The sequence below is a fragment of the Schistocerca piceifrons genome, chromosome 3, assembly GCF_021461385.2.
Source record: "Schistocerca piceifrons isolate TAMUIC-IGC-003096 chromosome 3, iqSchPice1.1, whole genome shotgun sequence".
Classification (NCBI taxonomy): Eukaryota; Metazoa; Arthropoda; class Insecta; order Orthoptera; family Acrididae; genus Schistocerca; species Schistocerca piceifrons.
In genome coordinates, this window is record NC_060140.1 from 427,224,359 (window position 1) to 427,242,852 (window position 18,494).

The window sequence follows — 18,494 nt, forward strand, 5'->3', positions numbered from 1 at the left end:
TCGTCGTCCTCCTCGTCGTCGTCCTCCTCCTCGTCGTCGTCGTCGTCGTCGTCGTCGTCGTCCTCCTCCTCGTCGTCGTCGTCGTCGTCGTCGTCGTCGTCGTCGTCGTCGTCGTCGTCCTCGTCCTCCTCCTCGTCGTCGTCGTCCTCGTCGTCGTCGTCGTCGTCGTCCTCGTCCTCGTCCTCGTCCTCGTCCTCGTCCTCGTCCTCGTCCTCGTCCTCCTCCTCGTCGTCGTCGTCGTCGTCGTCGTCGTCCTCCTCGTCCTCCTCGTCGTCCTCGTCCTCCTCGTCGTCCTCGTCCTCCTCGTCGTCCTCGTCGTCGTCGTCGTCGTCGTCCTCGTCCTCCTCCTCGTCGTCGTCCTCGTCCTCCTCCTCGTCGTCCTCCTCCTCGTCGTCCTCCTCCTCCTCCTCCTCCTCCTCCTCGTCGTCGTCCTCGTCGTCGTCCTCCTCCTCGTCCTCGTCGTCGTCCTCCTCGTCCTCGTCGTCGTCCTCCTCGTCCTCGTCGTCGTCCTCCTCGTCCTCGTCCTCCTCCTCCTCCTCCTCCCCCTCCCCCCCCTTACCACCACCACCACAGGCCACCTAACCTAATGCCTGTGACTTTTTCCTTTGGCAGTACATGCAGGACAGTGTGCACATAACCCACTTGCCAAGAGCATTGGAACAGCTCATATAATGCATCAGTGCTGCAGTGATGACCATTGATGGGAAGTGGACACATAAGGTACAAAGCAGACTTGACTACCACTTGGATACATGTGTGGCCAGAGGGACACTCAGAACATTTGTAGAGTGCAATATGCAAACTTGGTGATTTTACAGTTCTGTTCGCACATCAGTCATATTTGTTTATGTAATACAGTGGGAAAAACAGAGCTTTGAAATTGAATGAATACTTTATGGTAGCTCAGTACTTTGCTAGCCAGGGATCTGTGGAAATTATTACATTTGTTTTCAGGGGAGTAATTTGGTGATTTGTGTGCATGTTCTTTTGTCAACATTTACTTACTTTCTCTAGTCATCTCTGTCCCATTCTTATAATTGTCATTGACAGGTCATATTTTTGGCTTGGCAGCCACACAATCAAATACTTTGAATAGTATCAATTTCTTGCCTTCCATTAACATTTTCTTTAATTTAATAAAACATTTACACTGTCAATAATTGGCACTGTCTAGTAGACTACTTTCTTGCCTTGGTAAGTGGGATGATGGTATAGGGCTATGAGATGCTGCTCAAGTGAGTTACATGTGCATTTCCTTGTTAATGCTCTTATGTGTTCCCAAGTTCTTTACCAGACTGAAGTGAACTGATATATTGTACCCATTTATGCAGTGATTAATTTTCAGTCTTTATTCTCTCTCCACAATTAGAAAAGCAATTGATCACCTTTTTTGTGCATCTTATAACCAGAAAAAGGAGTTCAATTTCATTTGTGTCAGTTTTTATTTGATTTTTGTTTAAGAACATTTTGTATTAATTTTGCATTATTCTTTGTTCATTTCTTTTTAAGGTCGTGTATAGTTTCTGCCTGTTTGATGACAGTGAAATATGTTGAATATTATGTTCAATACAGCTTTATTAAAACCTACATAAAATTCAGTATTTTTCTCAAAAATCTTTCAGATTGTAAGAAGTTCTGATTGAAATTCAGTGAAGGAAAAAAAGTATGTCTTACTTCATAGTGTGATGGCATTTAATTGTAATAATTTGAGGTAGTTACACACATTAGTCGGGGTGAATAGTGTATACTCTCCCACATTCCATTTCACTGCATTTATTGATGTCTTAATATAATGTAATTTACATTCTCACAAAACAGTTTTGTTTTACAGATCAACCTGTTTCAATTAAGTTCAAAATTTACAAGAAAAAATCAAATTGCCATCAATGATTTCAGAAACTCCGACTCTGCTGCATTTACATTAAATGTGATGTATGTTATTTATTATTTATTTGTATATTGTAGGATGCATGATCTGACTAAAAATAACACCGTAGGAAGTTTCCCTTGAGTAAAATGGAAAACCACTACACATTATAGTTGTATTTAAATGCTTATACAGTATTAGGAACAATTTGCTGAAAATATATTCATATGAAATATTTACATTTACATCACATTTCAGCTATATCGCATCAAGAAGAAAGCCAATCTACTCCTGCCTTGATACATGTGCCAGAGGGGTTTGACTCCACAGCACCATCCACCTCCCTTGGCATTATTCCAGAAAATAATCTCCTCGAGAGCTATACAAGACTCTCTATAAGCCTTGAAGAAAATGGTCTCTTTAAGGTGAGACTATGAAATCTAGTCTTTTCAGATGAAATACACTTAGTCTCAACGGGATATAGTCTATAGTGGAGTTGTGTACCCATCAGCTTAAGGTGCAGCTGCAAATGTAATGTGTAAGGTAAACTGAACTTTAGAGTCATTCCCGCGTACAGTACACGTGTGACAGCTACACAGCTGAAGACAGAAAAATACAAAAGTAAACAAATATATATTTGACTTGACTACCGTACAGGATCTCTTCTACAAACTCTTCCAATGAGCCCGTATGGTGTTGATGAATGGATTCATTTACAGTTGTATAAAGTCTTTTTCAAGTGCAGGCAGAAAGAAAATGTCTTTGAACATCAACACAATTTTGGTTGTACTGTACCCTGTAAAAAACATGTTATACTTTTCAATAGAAGTCCAATTATTGAAAGCAAACAAATATTTTTATAAAAATAATACTTTGTCATATTTGGAGGAGCACTTTTTATCAGTTTCTTGTGTTTGTGTTCCTTTTTTGTTCTTCTTTTTGGATATTATCTATGTTCTGAACCCTTCCCCCAGCCAAACCCCTCATGTATACACAACTGCAATTTGTTGTATTATATGCAACTTAAGTAATCTCAAAGTGAAAATGTTAAGAAGACTAGCAAAGGATGCTAGATAACCATGACTGAACAGATCAGCTCAAAACCACAGATTTTAATGTCTAGACTCTAAGCAGAGTGCCTTGCACTCACAACACAAGTTAAATTGTAATAATCACGTTGTAGGTGACACTACCCTATATTGTTATAATTATTTACTAACCTAATACATAGTCATATTTCATATGTTTTGTTTTCATGTGTATCGCTGAAAAAGAAGACTGTTTGCTGGCAGCAGCCTTTTTCTTGTATGTGCTGTTACTTAGTTCACTTTTGCTTATGGTTTTTTGATATATCTTATATTTTCCCATATACAAAATATGAAATGTGAGTGAGAGTGACCAAAAACAGTGTGTGGTAGCAGATGCAGGCACAAATGAAAAGTACCAGAAATGCTACCTTTCAGAACCAGGTTGTCACCTACACTGCATAAATGAGAGAACAGTTGGGGGTAGTCAGACAATTCAGGAATTGTGAAGGAACTAACTGAAAATCCAGGGAGATACAACAAGAACATGAGGAACAAGAAAGCAAAAATGAAGTGTGAACAAACAACATGTTGTTCATAGCTGATTTAATTTCATTGTAGATTTCACTCACATTTTGTCTCTTTTAGACAGGACTGTAGGATACTTTCCTACTTGTATTCTGAATAACCTTCTTTCCTCCAATCCCTCCAGCTGTTCCTCTCTTCTTCCCCCCCCCCCCCTCCCCCCCCCCCCCCCTCTTCCCCCTTCTCCTTGGGGAATCCCAAGTATTCAAATCTGGTTTTGGTTTTATCATTTATTCGTCATCTGCTGCCATCTTGCAAGTAACATCACTTTTTCTGTTCTTACTTTAATGTGAAGATTTTTTTTTCTTTCTTCATTTTTTGCTACAGTAGTTATTTGTTTTAACATGAGATGTTGGATATCTTGCAAATTCTGAAGAGCAATGTGAAAGAAAGTTGCTGTAATAATCTGCAAATTGTGAAAGATGAAACATAACACAGAAATTTAAAAAAAGGAGGGAAAATTAAAGTGGAAAAATCCCAAGTGCACTCACATCTGTAATCACACACGTGTATGTGTGTGTGATAGAGAGAGAGCGAGAGAGAGAGAGAGAGAGAGAGAGAGTGCACATCATCAAAACAGACCACCACCTCCTCCTCCTCCTCCTCCTCCTCCTCCTCTTCCTCCTCCTCCACCTTCTTCTTCTTGTTGCTCCTCCTCTCCAGTACTAGGTGTAGTGGCCTTTTACGATCTCAGTCCATATCCTTACTGCTCTTTCACATCCCTTCTGCTTCCAGGTTGGTATTTGAGTATTTTTTGGAGGATCTGGCTAATCTTCATCATAGTACACTGCCTTTCCAAGATGATCTGTAATTCTGTACGATTTTGATCATTGGTTTACTTTGAAAGCCTTGAAGATGTCATCAGATCTTTTCCTGTCCCATAGTTTACAGCCAGCTCTTCTTCTCATGAACTGCATCTCGGCACTCATTTGTCTTTGTTTGTCACCTCTACAAATTGTACAGCAACTGTATTTACAGTGTGAGTGGTTGACTGGTTTACTTGAAACAGCAGTTAATAACTGTAGTAAATGTTACGTAATCCCTGTCAATGGTAATGCATTTCTGGGAATGGCTGTTAAAGTTCTGGGAACTCCTGATTTGGTAGTCTTTAGGGATAGCCCTCAATTGAGTCATTACTATATTTGGATATCTGATAAGTCTGAAAAGCTCTTGTCCTTCAGAGCTGATTTCAGTTTGGGGAACAAGAAAAAATCCAGGAGAGAAAAGTCTGTGGAATAGGATGTGTGACTGACTGACTCAGCTGGCTGTTGGCCAGGAACTGCTGCACTGGAAAGGCAGTGCATGGCTGGACAGTCATGGAGTGGGATCCAATCACCTTATTTGGTGTACTGGGAGTGCACCCGCTTGATCTGTTGCAACAGACATTTCAGTATTTCCATGTGCGTAATGACATGGGTGACACACACTCGAAGTCGAAGAACATGACAAGTATTGTCTTGATGCGTGATCTCTCACTGTAATCCTGGACATTGCCACTCCATACTTTAACATTGCTTTCAGGGTTGTGTTTTGAGTACCAGGTATTGTGTCGGTTAATAGGAAAGTTGCATCTCAATACGGCATGTTGATGAGGTCTCTACAGATGTTAAGCCAGGTTCAAAGTGTGGGTCACAAGTTGGGAGCAAAATTTGCGTTACCATAATCCTAGGCAATTGTGAGGTAATGCACTTCTGGGAGCAGCTGTACAAATCCTGGAAACTCCCACTTCCTCTGCCGTCATTTGCACTAAGACACAACGATTCTGAGACAAAACTTTCTCCACCTTATTTATGTTCACCAGGGTGCTTGCAGTTGCAGGCAGGCCAGTTCAGAGAACATCTTCCATTGTGACCCACACGTTTCTTGAGGTATTTAAACCTCTTGTAAACACACTTTGAGATGACAGCATGTTCTTTATACATTGTTGTCAGCATTTTCTGAGTCCCTTTCACTGGTTTTCCAAGTCAAACAGAGGATGATGGTTCAAGTTCGCATCCAGCCAGCCAAATTTATATTTTCTTTGATTTCCTAAATTGTTCCAGGCAAATGCTGGGATGGTTCCTTTGAAGGGGCACGGCCAATTTCCTTCCCCATCCTTGGCAGAATCAGAGCTTGTTCTCAGTCTCTAATGACCTCGACATTGACAGGACGTTAAACCCAATGTTCCTGCCTTCCAAGTCAAATAGAACATCATCTTCATTCAGTGATTCGTTTTGGGTTTCAAACTGCACACCCTACACCTTCAATCTACAATGTGCTGTTTACACGCAAGAAGCACACTTGCATATATAAAAAAAATAATAAGTGGCGAGTGGCAACATCCTTGTGTCGGTGTGTTTCCACATCATTTAGTTTTATTTTGATTTATACCCAGGTACATCAATGTAGAGTTTGGAACTTTATATGTAGGGAATGACTAATGGAAATAAGTTATCCAGCCTGCTGAAATCCTACTCCTGCCTTGGGACACCACTATCCAACCCCAATACTATTCACAGTGTTCCTCCTCGTCAACCACCCATAGCACCCAGACCCTGCTGAGTTGATCTTTTCAACCTACCACATTCTCCAAAAACCCCTACCCACAATCCACAAAATCCAGAACTGAAACAGTCTCTTGCTTCCTACAGTGAAAACACTTCTTTGCCGCCAATCCCTCTAACCAAAGCCAATCCAATCCTTCCAACAAAACCTGCCTGTCCCCATTTGTACCACCATCCAACTATGACTCTCTCACACTCCCGTCTAACCATCCCCTGGTCACTTTCCAGGAATTCCGAACTTCCAACCTGGCCTCACCATCGTTTCGAAGCTCCATCCTTAAGAACAACCTTTCACAGGGTGTATACGACCCTGGACAACTGGGAGATGTGGGAAAAACCCGGGAATTTTTTCATCCGGGAGAAAACCGGGAAAAACCCGGGAATTTTTTAGAATTCCGGGGATTTTTCATTTTTTTAGTTTTCCGTTAAATTGTTGTAACTATGACTGGTAAGAACCAATACTCTAACATAGAATATTACTGTATCTCGCTACTGCAGAATAATACTGCAGCAATAAAAAACGATCGAGAGAAGAAAAAAAATGAAAATAAAACTGAAGTTGCAAAGGAAATGCACCATGCACAACAACAAAACACAGTGCTCATACAAGCGTCTGCCAACAGCAAAATGTGTTGAAGGCTTTAGGAAGACTATGCAGTGTTTCATAACAATAAATTGTCTCCAATGAGCGTGATGTCACAACTGTTTACATTAGATTCGTTTGAGCGGTTGCGAGCGAGCTTATGCGCATGTGCAGTTGAGTCGCGTATGAATAGTGCCTTCTCCCATTTCTGGCTGCAGAAGTGTGGCAGTTAGCTGTATAAGCAATAGCAGCAGGCAGCCAGATGCAATCCGGAAAAATTTTACTGGTGCACCTAAGCTGACAGATTCATGCATGCGCAACAGGCTCGGAACTGGGGGGCAGGGACAAACCAAATTCATATTACTGAGGAAAAAGACCTTCTTTCACAAAGCGCCTAACAATCAGCACATGTTGGTCTATCGATTACTCACATGATTTTGAACACATTCATGTTGGTTTTTGAACAAATTCTAAGTTGATTTCTGAAAGAATCATAAGGTGATCTTTGGATGCGTGCATAGTATAAGTGATGTCTCTGCCAGGGGAATCTCTGACGCATCTAGAAGTAAACTTTCCTACAGACAAAAGGAGATGGGTCCATACAAGCTGAGCGGAATAAAGCCAAATGGGTGAACGCCAATCGCTGTTTATGTGGTTGACTGGGTTTGCAAATGATCAGCGTTGTTATAACTATTAGCGAATTCCATAGATTCAGACTACCAGAGTGGAAATAAACGACTAACGGGAATAACAGGCAACAAAGATTGCGTATTGTCTCCTCTGTGTATCCAAGAAAATGAAATTTGAAAGAAAATTTTTGGCCAGACCACTACACTTCTAAGGGCCAGTAATACAGTCCCCGGCTAGCAGCTGCTGAAGTTCTATTCTGGGAGTAGCGCGGAAAACGCGTTTTACGAACACATAACAACACCTAAACTGGTGATTGTGGCAGGGTTAGTGAAGTTAACCAAAGAATAAGTTTTGACACTGGCAGGACTAGTTACAGAATTAGTGATGACAAGATTGTTTGTTAGAACGTGGAAGGAGAAGAAACGAGGACTCACACAAATCACGGAATAATATGACGATTCCACATTTATATAAAAATTCCGTACTACTGCTTTTTGATCTCATGCTTCAGAATGTAGAGAGTATGAATGAAATGTGAAGCTATTTCCTAACATAAAACATTTTGCTTGTAGTACGCCTAATAGGCATTTGATATTGGTACTACGTGAATTATATAGTCCGTAGTGTTATAAAAATGACCATTTGTGCCAAAACAGTCTCGTTTATTTGGTGTGTGTAACAATTGCTGCAATATTAGGCAGGCGTATTTCATTTTATCTAGCAGACAGACAAAATACACGTAATCAGGTCGAGAAACCACACCAGTCTTGGGTACTATTTGTATCAACAGCTTTTCTAGTATTAGACAATGACATTTCATTTTTTCATGTAGCAAAATGTTGACGAACTTTGATGAGGTAATAGATTCTTTCGCAGAAAGGAAAGCACGTCATGTAAAGCTGTAGCAAGATTAGAGAGGAAAAAAAGCTAGGACTTAAGGATTGAAGAAATGCATTTACTGTCTTGCTTGCCTCTTGTCTTTACTCGTTTTATGTACCCTATATTTAATTTTATGTCACAGAAAACAGCAAGTTATTAGCTAATAGGCAGTAAAGACAGCAGATTTTCTGAAGAGTTCGTGTTCTGCCGATTACAAATAATCCCATCCAGTAATAATTGTGAGGTTTTTTTAAAGAGGGGTAGGATGTCAAACCGGCCGATTGGGAGCAGGAGAGGTACTGCAGGACATTTTAATTTCCACTGGTATGAATATAGTTTGATGGCACCCATTACAAAATATTACATGTTTGAATTCCAAAGAGCGAAATACAGAGATGTGAGATGGAAGAATGCTGCGTGAGGAGGCGTGGCATTGCAGTTTGGCACACTTAAGACCAAATAACACATCTTACAAATGACTCGTGTTTACGTTAAGTGATTTTGCTGTTTCCTCTTCGTTTATTGCTCTCACGTCAAATGAAAACAAATCTGATTTCTGTGGCCTGGTGCTATCAAGTGAATTAAAATACATTCACATAATTACGGAAGGCTAAAATATGTAATTAGTTTCTGATTTTATTTTGTTTCCACCTGTCTGACAGTCAAGCGTTAATCGCCTTGCAAAACAATGAAGTTATTTTTGTCGGTTTGTTAAAGAAATCTTTTCTGCTGAGGCAGTCAATTTATTTGAATGAAGTGTTTCATTCTACACTATTGGCTAGTTTCAACTATTCTCTGCATTTCAAGTTCACATTTTTATCTTCTAGCACGTATAGGATTATGCCTTAATAAAGAACCAAACATGAGATAAAACAGTACTGGTACTCTAAGAAAATTTACGTCTGAATCTGGACATACGAATGTGCACTTTAAGCCGAATGATGCATTTTATTACAGTTCACAAAATTCCCATGATCTTGGAGTATCGTCTAATGTCTTGTTTCTTTTATGACATAATGTAAGATCTTTGAATGTTTTACACGTACGAACGTACGGGCTTCCTGCGTCACCGTAGATGGGCAAGTGCGGCGACGCCTGTTATCTAGTGCTCTCTGGCAACTGCTGAAACGAATCTATTTCTAACAGGTCACGAGAAAATATTCCGAATGGTTGTTTGAAAAGCATTACTGTCAAAGTAAATTTCTTTTTATGCTAGATGCACTCTGTGCGATGAATGTCCGATGAATTTTTCAAATCACAGAGCATTTGAATCTCATTCAAAAATAAAATCTTTGACGACGACCATTTAGAATATTTTCGAGCCCAGAAGATTAGACATTTATGTCGTTGTTAAAAATTTTTCTGGCACAAATGTATCTTAAAGTGTAACACGCGCAAAAATGATCAACATTATGTGTGAAAGCTTAGCTTCTCTTGCAGCTTGTTAATCTTAGAGACCAATATTATACGTAAAAGCTTTTCTTTTCTTGTAGCAACACTATGTATAGTAATTTAAACCATTACCTGTTCCTATTTGTGTGTTCGCACTACTTAACAGTGATGTTGCTATTGACTGACTACATCACGTGTCCTATGCTCTGAATATCCGCTATCATCGGCTGGCAGGATCGCTTGACATGAACTACGACTGGCTTACAAAAGCGCATCGCAATCTCGATTTCAATTCTTCGGAAAGTAACATGCGGTGTTTGGTGGAATTAGAATTTATACTTTCGTAATACGAAAATATGCAGTGTACTTGTTGCTGCACATCAGAAATCTTTCCGAAACGTGTTTTTTCCCCTGAGTTTTGTTTTCTAAAGTGCCCGGAAATTCTATGCCGGTGTATAAAACCACAACCATTTAAAGGATTGATAAGTTTTACAGTTCCGAGGAAAAGTATGCTGTTACTTAACACGAAAAAAGTGTATTTTCATCCGGGAGAAAGTGTATTTTTAACCGAGAAATCCAGGAATTTTTTTTCCTGTTTCAGCAGAAGAAAGAATAGCCCTACACAAACTAAAACCAGATCCTGATCTAATCATCCTCCTTGCAGACAAAGGTTCCACCACTGTTGTGATGAACCAGAGTGACTACCTGGCAGAGTGTCTCCGCCAGCTGTCCAACATTACCTCCAGTCCCTGCTGAAATCCTTCGGCCATTCCCAGAACCCCTCCCCTGAACCCATCTCCCTACTCACCCCAAAAGAGCCGCACACCCACCTTCTACATGCTCCCCAAAATCCACAAACCAAACAAACCTGGTTGCCCCATTATGGCTGGTTACAGTACAGAGGGAGACCAAGAGATGAATACACTAAGCAGATTCAGAAGGATGTAGGCTGCAGTAGGTACTGGGAGATGAAGAAGCTTGCACAGGATAGAGTAGCATGGAGAGCTGCATCAAACCAGTCTCAGGACTGAAGACCACAACAACAACAACAACAACAACAACAACAACAACAGTGCCCCCACTGACAGAATCCCAGCCCTTGCTGACCAACTTCAGCAACCAATCGTCCAAAACCGAGCCTCCTACATGAAAGGTACTGACCACTTCCTGCACTTGATCCCCACGATGCCCACGCCCTTACCTCTCGGGTCCCTACACATCGTTGTTGATGGAACCTTCTCATACACCAATATCCCTCATGCCCATGCCCATGGCCTTGCCGCAATTGAACACTATCTCTCACAGTACCCTGCAAATTCCAAACCCACCACTTCATTCCTGATACACTTAACCAACAACACCCTAGCCCATAACTACTTCATCTGTGAAGGGAAAGCACAAAAACAAATGCGTGGCTCAGCCGGCGGCACCCGCAAAGCACTCTCATTTTCCAACTTCTTCATGGGTCATCTAGAGGAAACATTCCAAAGCTTCCCAAAAATCCAAACCCTGCTCTTGGTCACGTTTATTAATGACATGTTTATAATCTGGACCAAAGGCAAACACATTATCCTCATTCCTCCACAATCTCAACACCTTCTCTCCTATCCCCTTCACCTGGTCCTCCACCACACATTGTGTCATGTTCCTAGATGCCGTTTTCCTCCTCTCAGATGTCTCCATCTGCACCTCGGTCCACATCAAACCCCATCAAACGAACACTACCTACACTTTGACAGTTGCCACCCCTTCTACAGCAAAAATTCATCCCCTGCAGCCTGGCCACCCAAGGCAGATGCATCTTCATTGATGAGAACTCCCTCATCCAGTATGCTGAAGGAATCACAAAGGCCTTCACAGACAGGCAATATCCCCAGACCTAATACACAAACAGATCTCCTGTGCCATATTCCCACACACACCTGATCCACACATCCATCCCAAGAACCAACCACAAAGAAGCCACCCCCCCTCCCTCTTGCTTGTCACTCAATACCACCCGGGACGGGAACAACTGACTCTCATCCTTCGTTAGGGCTTTGATTGTCTATCATCATGCCATGAAAAGAGGGACATCCTATCTGAGAAACTTACACTGAAAGTGGTGTTCAGTTGCCCACCCAACCTCTACAGCAACCTAGTCCGTCGCCATGGACTCCCACCCGCAGTCCCTTGTCGAAGGGATCACACCCAGCACAGGCTTGTCCTACCCCATCAGAGGCTGGGCCAGCTTTGAAAGTAGGCATATTATACACCAGCCTTGCTGCAGCCACTGCACAGCGTTTTACATTGGTATGAATTGTGAATTGAGGGTTATTAGTCTCATAACATACATAATCAAAATCATTTGATTCAGGTACAGGAGACATGTCAAAAGCTTGGAAAAATTTACAGTAAACATAAAAGCTGATGTCAGGGTGTATATGACCCGGGACAACCGGGAGATCCGGGAAAAACCCGGGAATTTTTTCATCCACGAGAAAACGGGGAAAAACACGGCAATTTTTAAGAATTCTGGGATTTTTTAAATTTTAGTTTTCAGTTAATTTTTTTGTAATTTTGACTGTTAAGAAATAACACTCTAACAAATGATATTACTGCATCCTGCTACAGCAGAATAATACTGCAGCAATAAAACATGAACGAGAGAAAAAAACTAAAATAAAACTTAAGTTTCAAAGGAAAAGCACAATGTACACAACAAAACACATTGCTCATAGAAGCGTCAGCCAGTAGCAAAATGCGTCAAAGACTTTAGGAAGACTTCGCAATGCTTCATAACAACAAATTGCCTCCAATGAGAATGACATCATAACTGTTTACATTAGATCCGTGTGAGCAGTTGCGAGCAGGCCCATGCGCATGCACAGTTGAGTCGCGCATGTACCTTCCACTTCTGTCTACAAAAGTGTGGCTGTTAGCTGTATAAGCAAGAAGCAAGATGTTACCCGGAAAAATTTTGCTGGCGCGTCCAAGCTGCTATATTCACTGGGAGCAAACCAGGGTATCTGCCCCAGGCAGCATTTTCAGTCAAGCATTAATCGTCTTGCAGAACAATGAAGTTATTTTTGTCGGTTTGCTAAAGAAATATGGCTTTATTCATCTTTTTGGCTGTGGCAGTCAATTTGTTTGAAACAAAGTGTTTAATTCCACACTATTGGCTGGTTTCAACTGTTCGCTGCATTTCAAAAGAACATGTTTTCATTTATAGCATGTATGACATATGCCATAATAAAAAACCAAAAATGAGATAGCACAGTACTGGTACCGGGAAAAATCCGGGAATTTTTTTTCCTTGTCCGCGTATACGCCCTGAATGTTTACATACAGCGTAATAATAATAATACAATTTTGTTTTTTATACACAAAAGGCAGAGATAATAATAACAATAATAATAAAAGTAGTATCTAAAAATCTAACTCTAAATTATCCTAGCTCAAATTAGCTCAAATTATCATGTCGTCCTCTAAAAATTCTTCTATTGAATAGTAGCATTTCTCCCCCAGAATCTACTGTAGCCCTATTTTTAGGATCTCTGGCTTAATATTAAATACATTTTTGCCCATTAATTTGTTATAATATTGTCATCCACATATACTGTGGAGCCCATGCATATAATTTCAATTTGTGTGTGAGAAGCATAAAATTATTTTTATTTCTTGTGTTGTGAAGATGATAATTTCATATGACAATCAATCAACTAGAACGAATGGCCATCACCAAACTGTTGCTATAAACAAGGTGGACCACACAGTGGCAAAACATGCAGCAGAGCACAACATGTACCATCTGGATCCCCACCACCACCAGCTTTTCTGAGCTGTGCAGATGGGCGCTATCCTTACAGGACATCCTTCACTCCCATCACCTCCCTGGCTAAATCTAAGGTAACTCGCTGACCCCCCCCCCCCCCCCCCCACCCCACCCAATTTTGTGTGTGTGTGTGTGTGTGTGTGTGTGTGTGTGTGTGTGTGTGTGCACGCTATATATATAATCTCCCCTGTCCCAGTACCTCCGGCCAGTAATTTGTGTCAGCTAGTTGTGTGCTGCTATCTCACGCTATAGTCTGTGAAATTGTGTGCCCAGCCCTCTGCCACCTGCGCCCCTATACCTGCACCCCTACGTAACCCACCGAAAGCTAGCAAAGCTCTGTACCTTTTGTTTCTGTTCCTGTTGACAATGCAGCACTTCGCCTTTCAGTGAATCATCTCCTTTATTCCTAAATAATCCGCAGCTCTCAACCAGAGATTTTTGTACATTATTATAACAGAAATAAGCACATATTTACTTTCTTCATTCCAGGGTTCAAGCCGTTCATCTTCAAGTAGTGCTACTACAAGCAGACATATGACACTAGAAGAACTTCGAGCAGTGAATCGCTACGCAGAGAGCACTAAAAGCCTTTCGTACCTCCCTCAGGTGAGGTCAGAAGATGGAAGCCAGGGAGGGGGCGGCAGCACAGGTCAGACTAACTCTGAATATCTTGGCACAGCATGGCACCGGGCACGTTGTTTCACCTGCCCTGACCTATTCTCGCATGGTGCCTTGCCCAGTCACAGATACCACCAGTTTGCTGTCCTGAGTGGCTCCTCTACTTTCTGTGTGCTTTCATACTAAATACACTGTAAAAATGCGAATTGTAAATCCCCAAACAGAAGTGCATTAATGATATTTTAAAGACATGAAATAGAATTGCCACAGTCATTTCTTTATGTGACCAAAGACGAAAAAATTAAAATTCAGTAAAATAAGTTTTAGCGTGTGGCTCTTGTTGTAAATTTAAACACTGACAAAAGAACCTTTTGTATCGTAGTGATAAAGAGTACATTGAAGATTATTTATTTTTTGTCAGTCTGTGCTCCTTACTTAGCTGATACAAACTAAAGGCTACCTAAACATTTTTTAAATATCTAAGTGATATTAAATGTCATAATTTCAGATTTAAAGTTATTTTTCTGAGAGGCTCCATTACCTGTTTAATGTTGGAAATTTCAGTGACCAGTCGTCCCATTATAAAGGAGTGTTGCCTTTCAGGTATTAATTTCTTCTTATCATTATTGTAATTAATACCTTAGAATTTTGTGAGATGGTAACAGCAAGTCAGTGTCCTCTGCCTCTTGGCCATTGCAAAATATTTGGCAGTTAAAATTATTAAGGTTGATGTAATGCGTATTTTAGAACTTTGCTGACATACTGTGGGGAAAATGTCATTTTTAAGCTATTTTTAAGAGTTACATGCAGGAGACATTCATAAGGCTCTAAGAATAAGTAACGTTTATATAGAAATTACATATATTGAAGACAAGTTCATACAAATTTACTGAAAGTGTTCAGACAGTCTGTCTTGGCCCTCATTGCAAGCTTCATAATCTCATTTCTCTGTCCCTCCACCCCCACCCCACCCCCCACCCTCCACCCCCACCCCTCTTAAACGAGCATACTGCTGATGTAGATTGTGTAGAATAGTTATCAGGATGACATGTTACTCTCTACCACTGACATAAGTCATAGCATTGAAATGGTGTGCAAGTGCCATTCATTTCTGTGGAATCGGCACACTAAAATGTGTTATGAGAAGACATGACAAAAATAGCAGAAATGAGATATTGTGTTCATAAGTACGTGTGACCACACAGTGTATGAAGTTGCTTGATTTGTTTGTATTTAATATGGACTGCCCAGCTGGTCTACAAGAAATGATGGACTTACCAGAGCCATGTAATATGTGTAGAGGGTGCACAGAATAACGTGGCCAATAGATGTGCAGTCGGCGGGGTAAGTGTGAAGAGAGTGACAGTGGTGGGGGCTGCAACCAGGCACTAAGCGGACTGTAGGGGAAATGCCAAGCACTGGAGGGGAAATGACATTCTAAACTGTAGTGTGCACACATATTGTTTGTAAGTATTACGTGGAGCATCCCTATGCCCAAACTTGCTTGATGACCATCCAAAAAGATCTACCGTCATGTCTGCTTTGGTTAGTATCTAAAAATAGTTCTACTGAAAATGCAACAAAAGCATTGATTTATTTTCGCCTGAGTTGGTAACCATTTGTAACTTTCAGAGAATCGCCATGAATGGTGAATCTGGAGTGAAAAGTACATTTCCATTGTTGCCTTCTTAAAATTTGCTTCTTTTGCCAAAATGTGGCAGAGTTTACACATCATCACATCACTAACATGTTGTGCAGTCGCAGTTGTGAGAGAATTGTGGAACAGTGATTTATTAAGTGAGGAACTGAGGACAAGTAAGGTCAGTAGCTTATGAAAAATTACATCTTTGGTATAAAAAGAAATATGTGATGTCCTCACTTATGTTGTTCCAAAACCATTGAATTTCTCGTTTAACCAGCTGTCGATGGCCCATAAAAAAATTACATTATTTCATCAAAAAAGTCTGTAGTTAGTGGCATAACATGGCAGATAATGAAGTTTCACATAATAACCATATGACAAAATACTCTGCTCTTTGCATGCCATCATTTGTCAAAATCTCATTTTGATATCTCAAGCCATTTGAGATTTGAGGAATGTTAGGAGGTACGAGGAATGTTATGGATATTTCATTCTGTCTTAATCATGATCGCAGATAACTGAGGTATACGAGATTAGTTTTTTGAGATTGGTGACAGATAGAGAAGACAGACAGAGGTCTCCACCCATATCTAAAGAAAAATTCATTATGTTAGCTAAATTTCATATGCAGTAACATATAATGTAATATGCATCAAATGAAAAACATAGCAAATGCTATTTTTCATTTCAGACTTTTCTAATTTTGTGCAGTGTCTTACTATGAGGTTTGCCCAGAAAGTAATGCACCACATTTTTTTCTCAGCCAAAAATATTGCTACAAATGTGAGACGTTTGTGTGTGTTATTTGAAGTCTCCTAAATGAGCATGCCAGATAGCGTAGCTGCAGGACCATGCGGTATGTTACAAGCAACGTGCTGTCATTGAATTTCTCACTGCAGAGAAAGAAACTATGGGGAATATTCACAAACACTTGTGCAAAGTCTATGGAGCATCTGCTGTTGACAGAAGCACAGTTTGTCGCTGGGGGCAGAGGGGATGTCATCAGAAGGCAGTTCAGCAGAGCTTTACGATTTACAGCCGTCGGGGAGATCACCCACAGCTGCACACCTGACATGTTGGAACGAGCTGATGTTGTCATTCACGAGGACAGATGCATTATGACTCAGCAGTTGGCACTGCATCTGTCAGTCAGCAAAGGAAGTGTGGATGCAATTACGTGCACTCTTGGATATTCAAGAGTGTGCACGATGGGTCCTGCCTTGTCTATCGGTGGATCACAAATTGCACAGAAAAAACATTTGTTTTGATTTGTTGCAACATTTTGAAGCTGAGGGGGAGGCCTCCTTGTCCCAGATTGTGACAAGTAATGAAACCTGGGTTCACCATCTTGAGCCCGAAAAAAAAAAAAACAGTAATGGTGCCATTCCCACTCCCCACAGAAGAAAAAATCCAAAACAACTGCTTCCGATCGTGATCACCGTGTTCTGGGACTGTGAAGGTGTGACTCTCATTGATGTGATGCCAAGAGGTGGTACTATTAATTCAGAAGTATACGTCAACACATTAACCGAACTCAATACGCGCTTCTGGCAACTTCGACGCCACAGCAACTCAGGAGATATTTTGCTGCAACATGATAACACGCAGCCCCACAAAAGACTGAGGACTGCTGAACGCATCGCAAAACAGGGTTGGACAGGGTCGCGCCATTCACCTTACAGCCCTGACATAGCCCCCTCGGACTTCCACGTGTTTGGGCTATCAAAGGATGCCATTTGCTGAAGACATTTTGAGGACAATGAGTTGATTCACTCAGTGAAGCACTGACTCCACCACCAGGACAATGATTGGTACCAACAGGACATAACACACCCTTGTTTCACACTGGAGGAAGGCCATAGAACAGGATTGAGATTACGTGAAAAAATAGGGTGTGTAGATAAAACATCATTGTTTAATGTGTGTAATTCTCATTGTGTTCAATAAAGAATGGTTGAAGATAAAAAGTGATGTATTATTTTCTGGGCAATCATCGTAAAATACAAATATCAAAGTAGCTATGACCATTAATGAAATGATGGGCATTTCATCATGAAGCTGCCATAGATAATGATAAATAACAAACCTTTTTTACCAAATGGTTTCTGTAAAATCATTTGAGAAAGATTGAAAGGCATGCACCTCAACTCTCTCACCCCAGTTGGCCGAAAGTGGGCAAAGAACGTTGGCCTTCCCTTCTGAACATACAGCTGAACTCACCCAGTGCCTTGAACAAAAATTAGTCACTGTGCACTGGCCACTGTATCCTGCACAGACTCTAAGAATAGTGGCTGTAAAAAGATCATAATCAACATTTGCTAGAGATGAGTGTCATCCATTATCAACAAAAAGAATTGTTGCTGTTAGTGAATGTAGGTCTGTCTCTAACAGTTTCTGAGTGAACATTGCACAGGAAACTACATGAAACGGACATTTGGAGTCTTGCCTCACAAAAGGCGATTGTCCACATTGGCACATAAAGCTACGTGCCTCCAATGGCCAGAAACTGAACAGTAACTTACTGGAAGCGTGCAGTATAGTCTGGCAAGTCATGCTTTTGGCTCTTTTCAAGTGGTGCCAGGTGTTGAGTGCAACAATGGTTCCCTGAGGTTTTTAACTTGCAGTGTGTGGAAGATGTTCAGACCAGAGGTGATGCTGTGATAGCATGTGTTCAAGCCATAACTTAGTTCCACTCAAACAGGTTGCTGTAAACCTATACCAGGATATTTATTTGTGCATTCTCAGTGACCAGATATAGTCCTTTCTTCTACCCCTATTTAATGAGTGTTCTTTAGACACTTAGTGTATGACAACAGGTGTCTTCACAGGTCTTCAGGCATATTTTCCTAATTTAATGAACAGTCACACACCAGATTGTAGTTCAGTTGGCCCACTAAATCATCTGATCTTAATCCC

At 40.9% G+C, this 18,494-nt stretch overlaps 1 protein-coding gene across 4 annotated transcripts in view; it reads left to right on the forward strand.

The window, feature by feature from the left end:
* Positions 1–18,494, forward strand: part of LOC124787830 (rho GTPase-activating protein 20) — a 155,057-nt gene that overhangs the window by 81,707 nt on the left and 54,856 nt on the right. For 3 of the 4 annotated variants that reach the window (XM_047254766.1, XM_047254767.1, XM_047254769.1), the window contains exons 7-8: positions 2,126–2,292; positions 13,808–13,924. In XM_047254766.1, coding sequence (XP_047110722.1) covers positions 2,126–2,292; positions 13,808–13,924 — 284 coding nt within the window. Of the gene's footprint in view, positions 1–2,125; positions 2,293–13,807; positions 13,968–18,494 lie in introns of all 4 variants that reach the window. The other variant, XM_047254768.1, reaches the window with a different exon arrangement.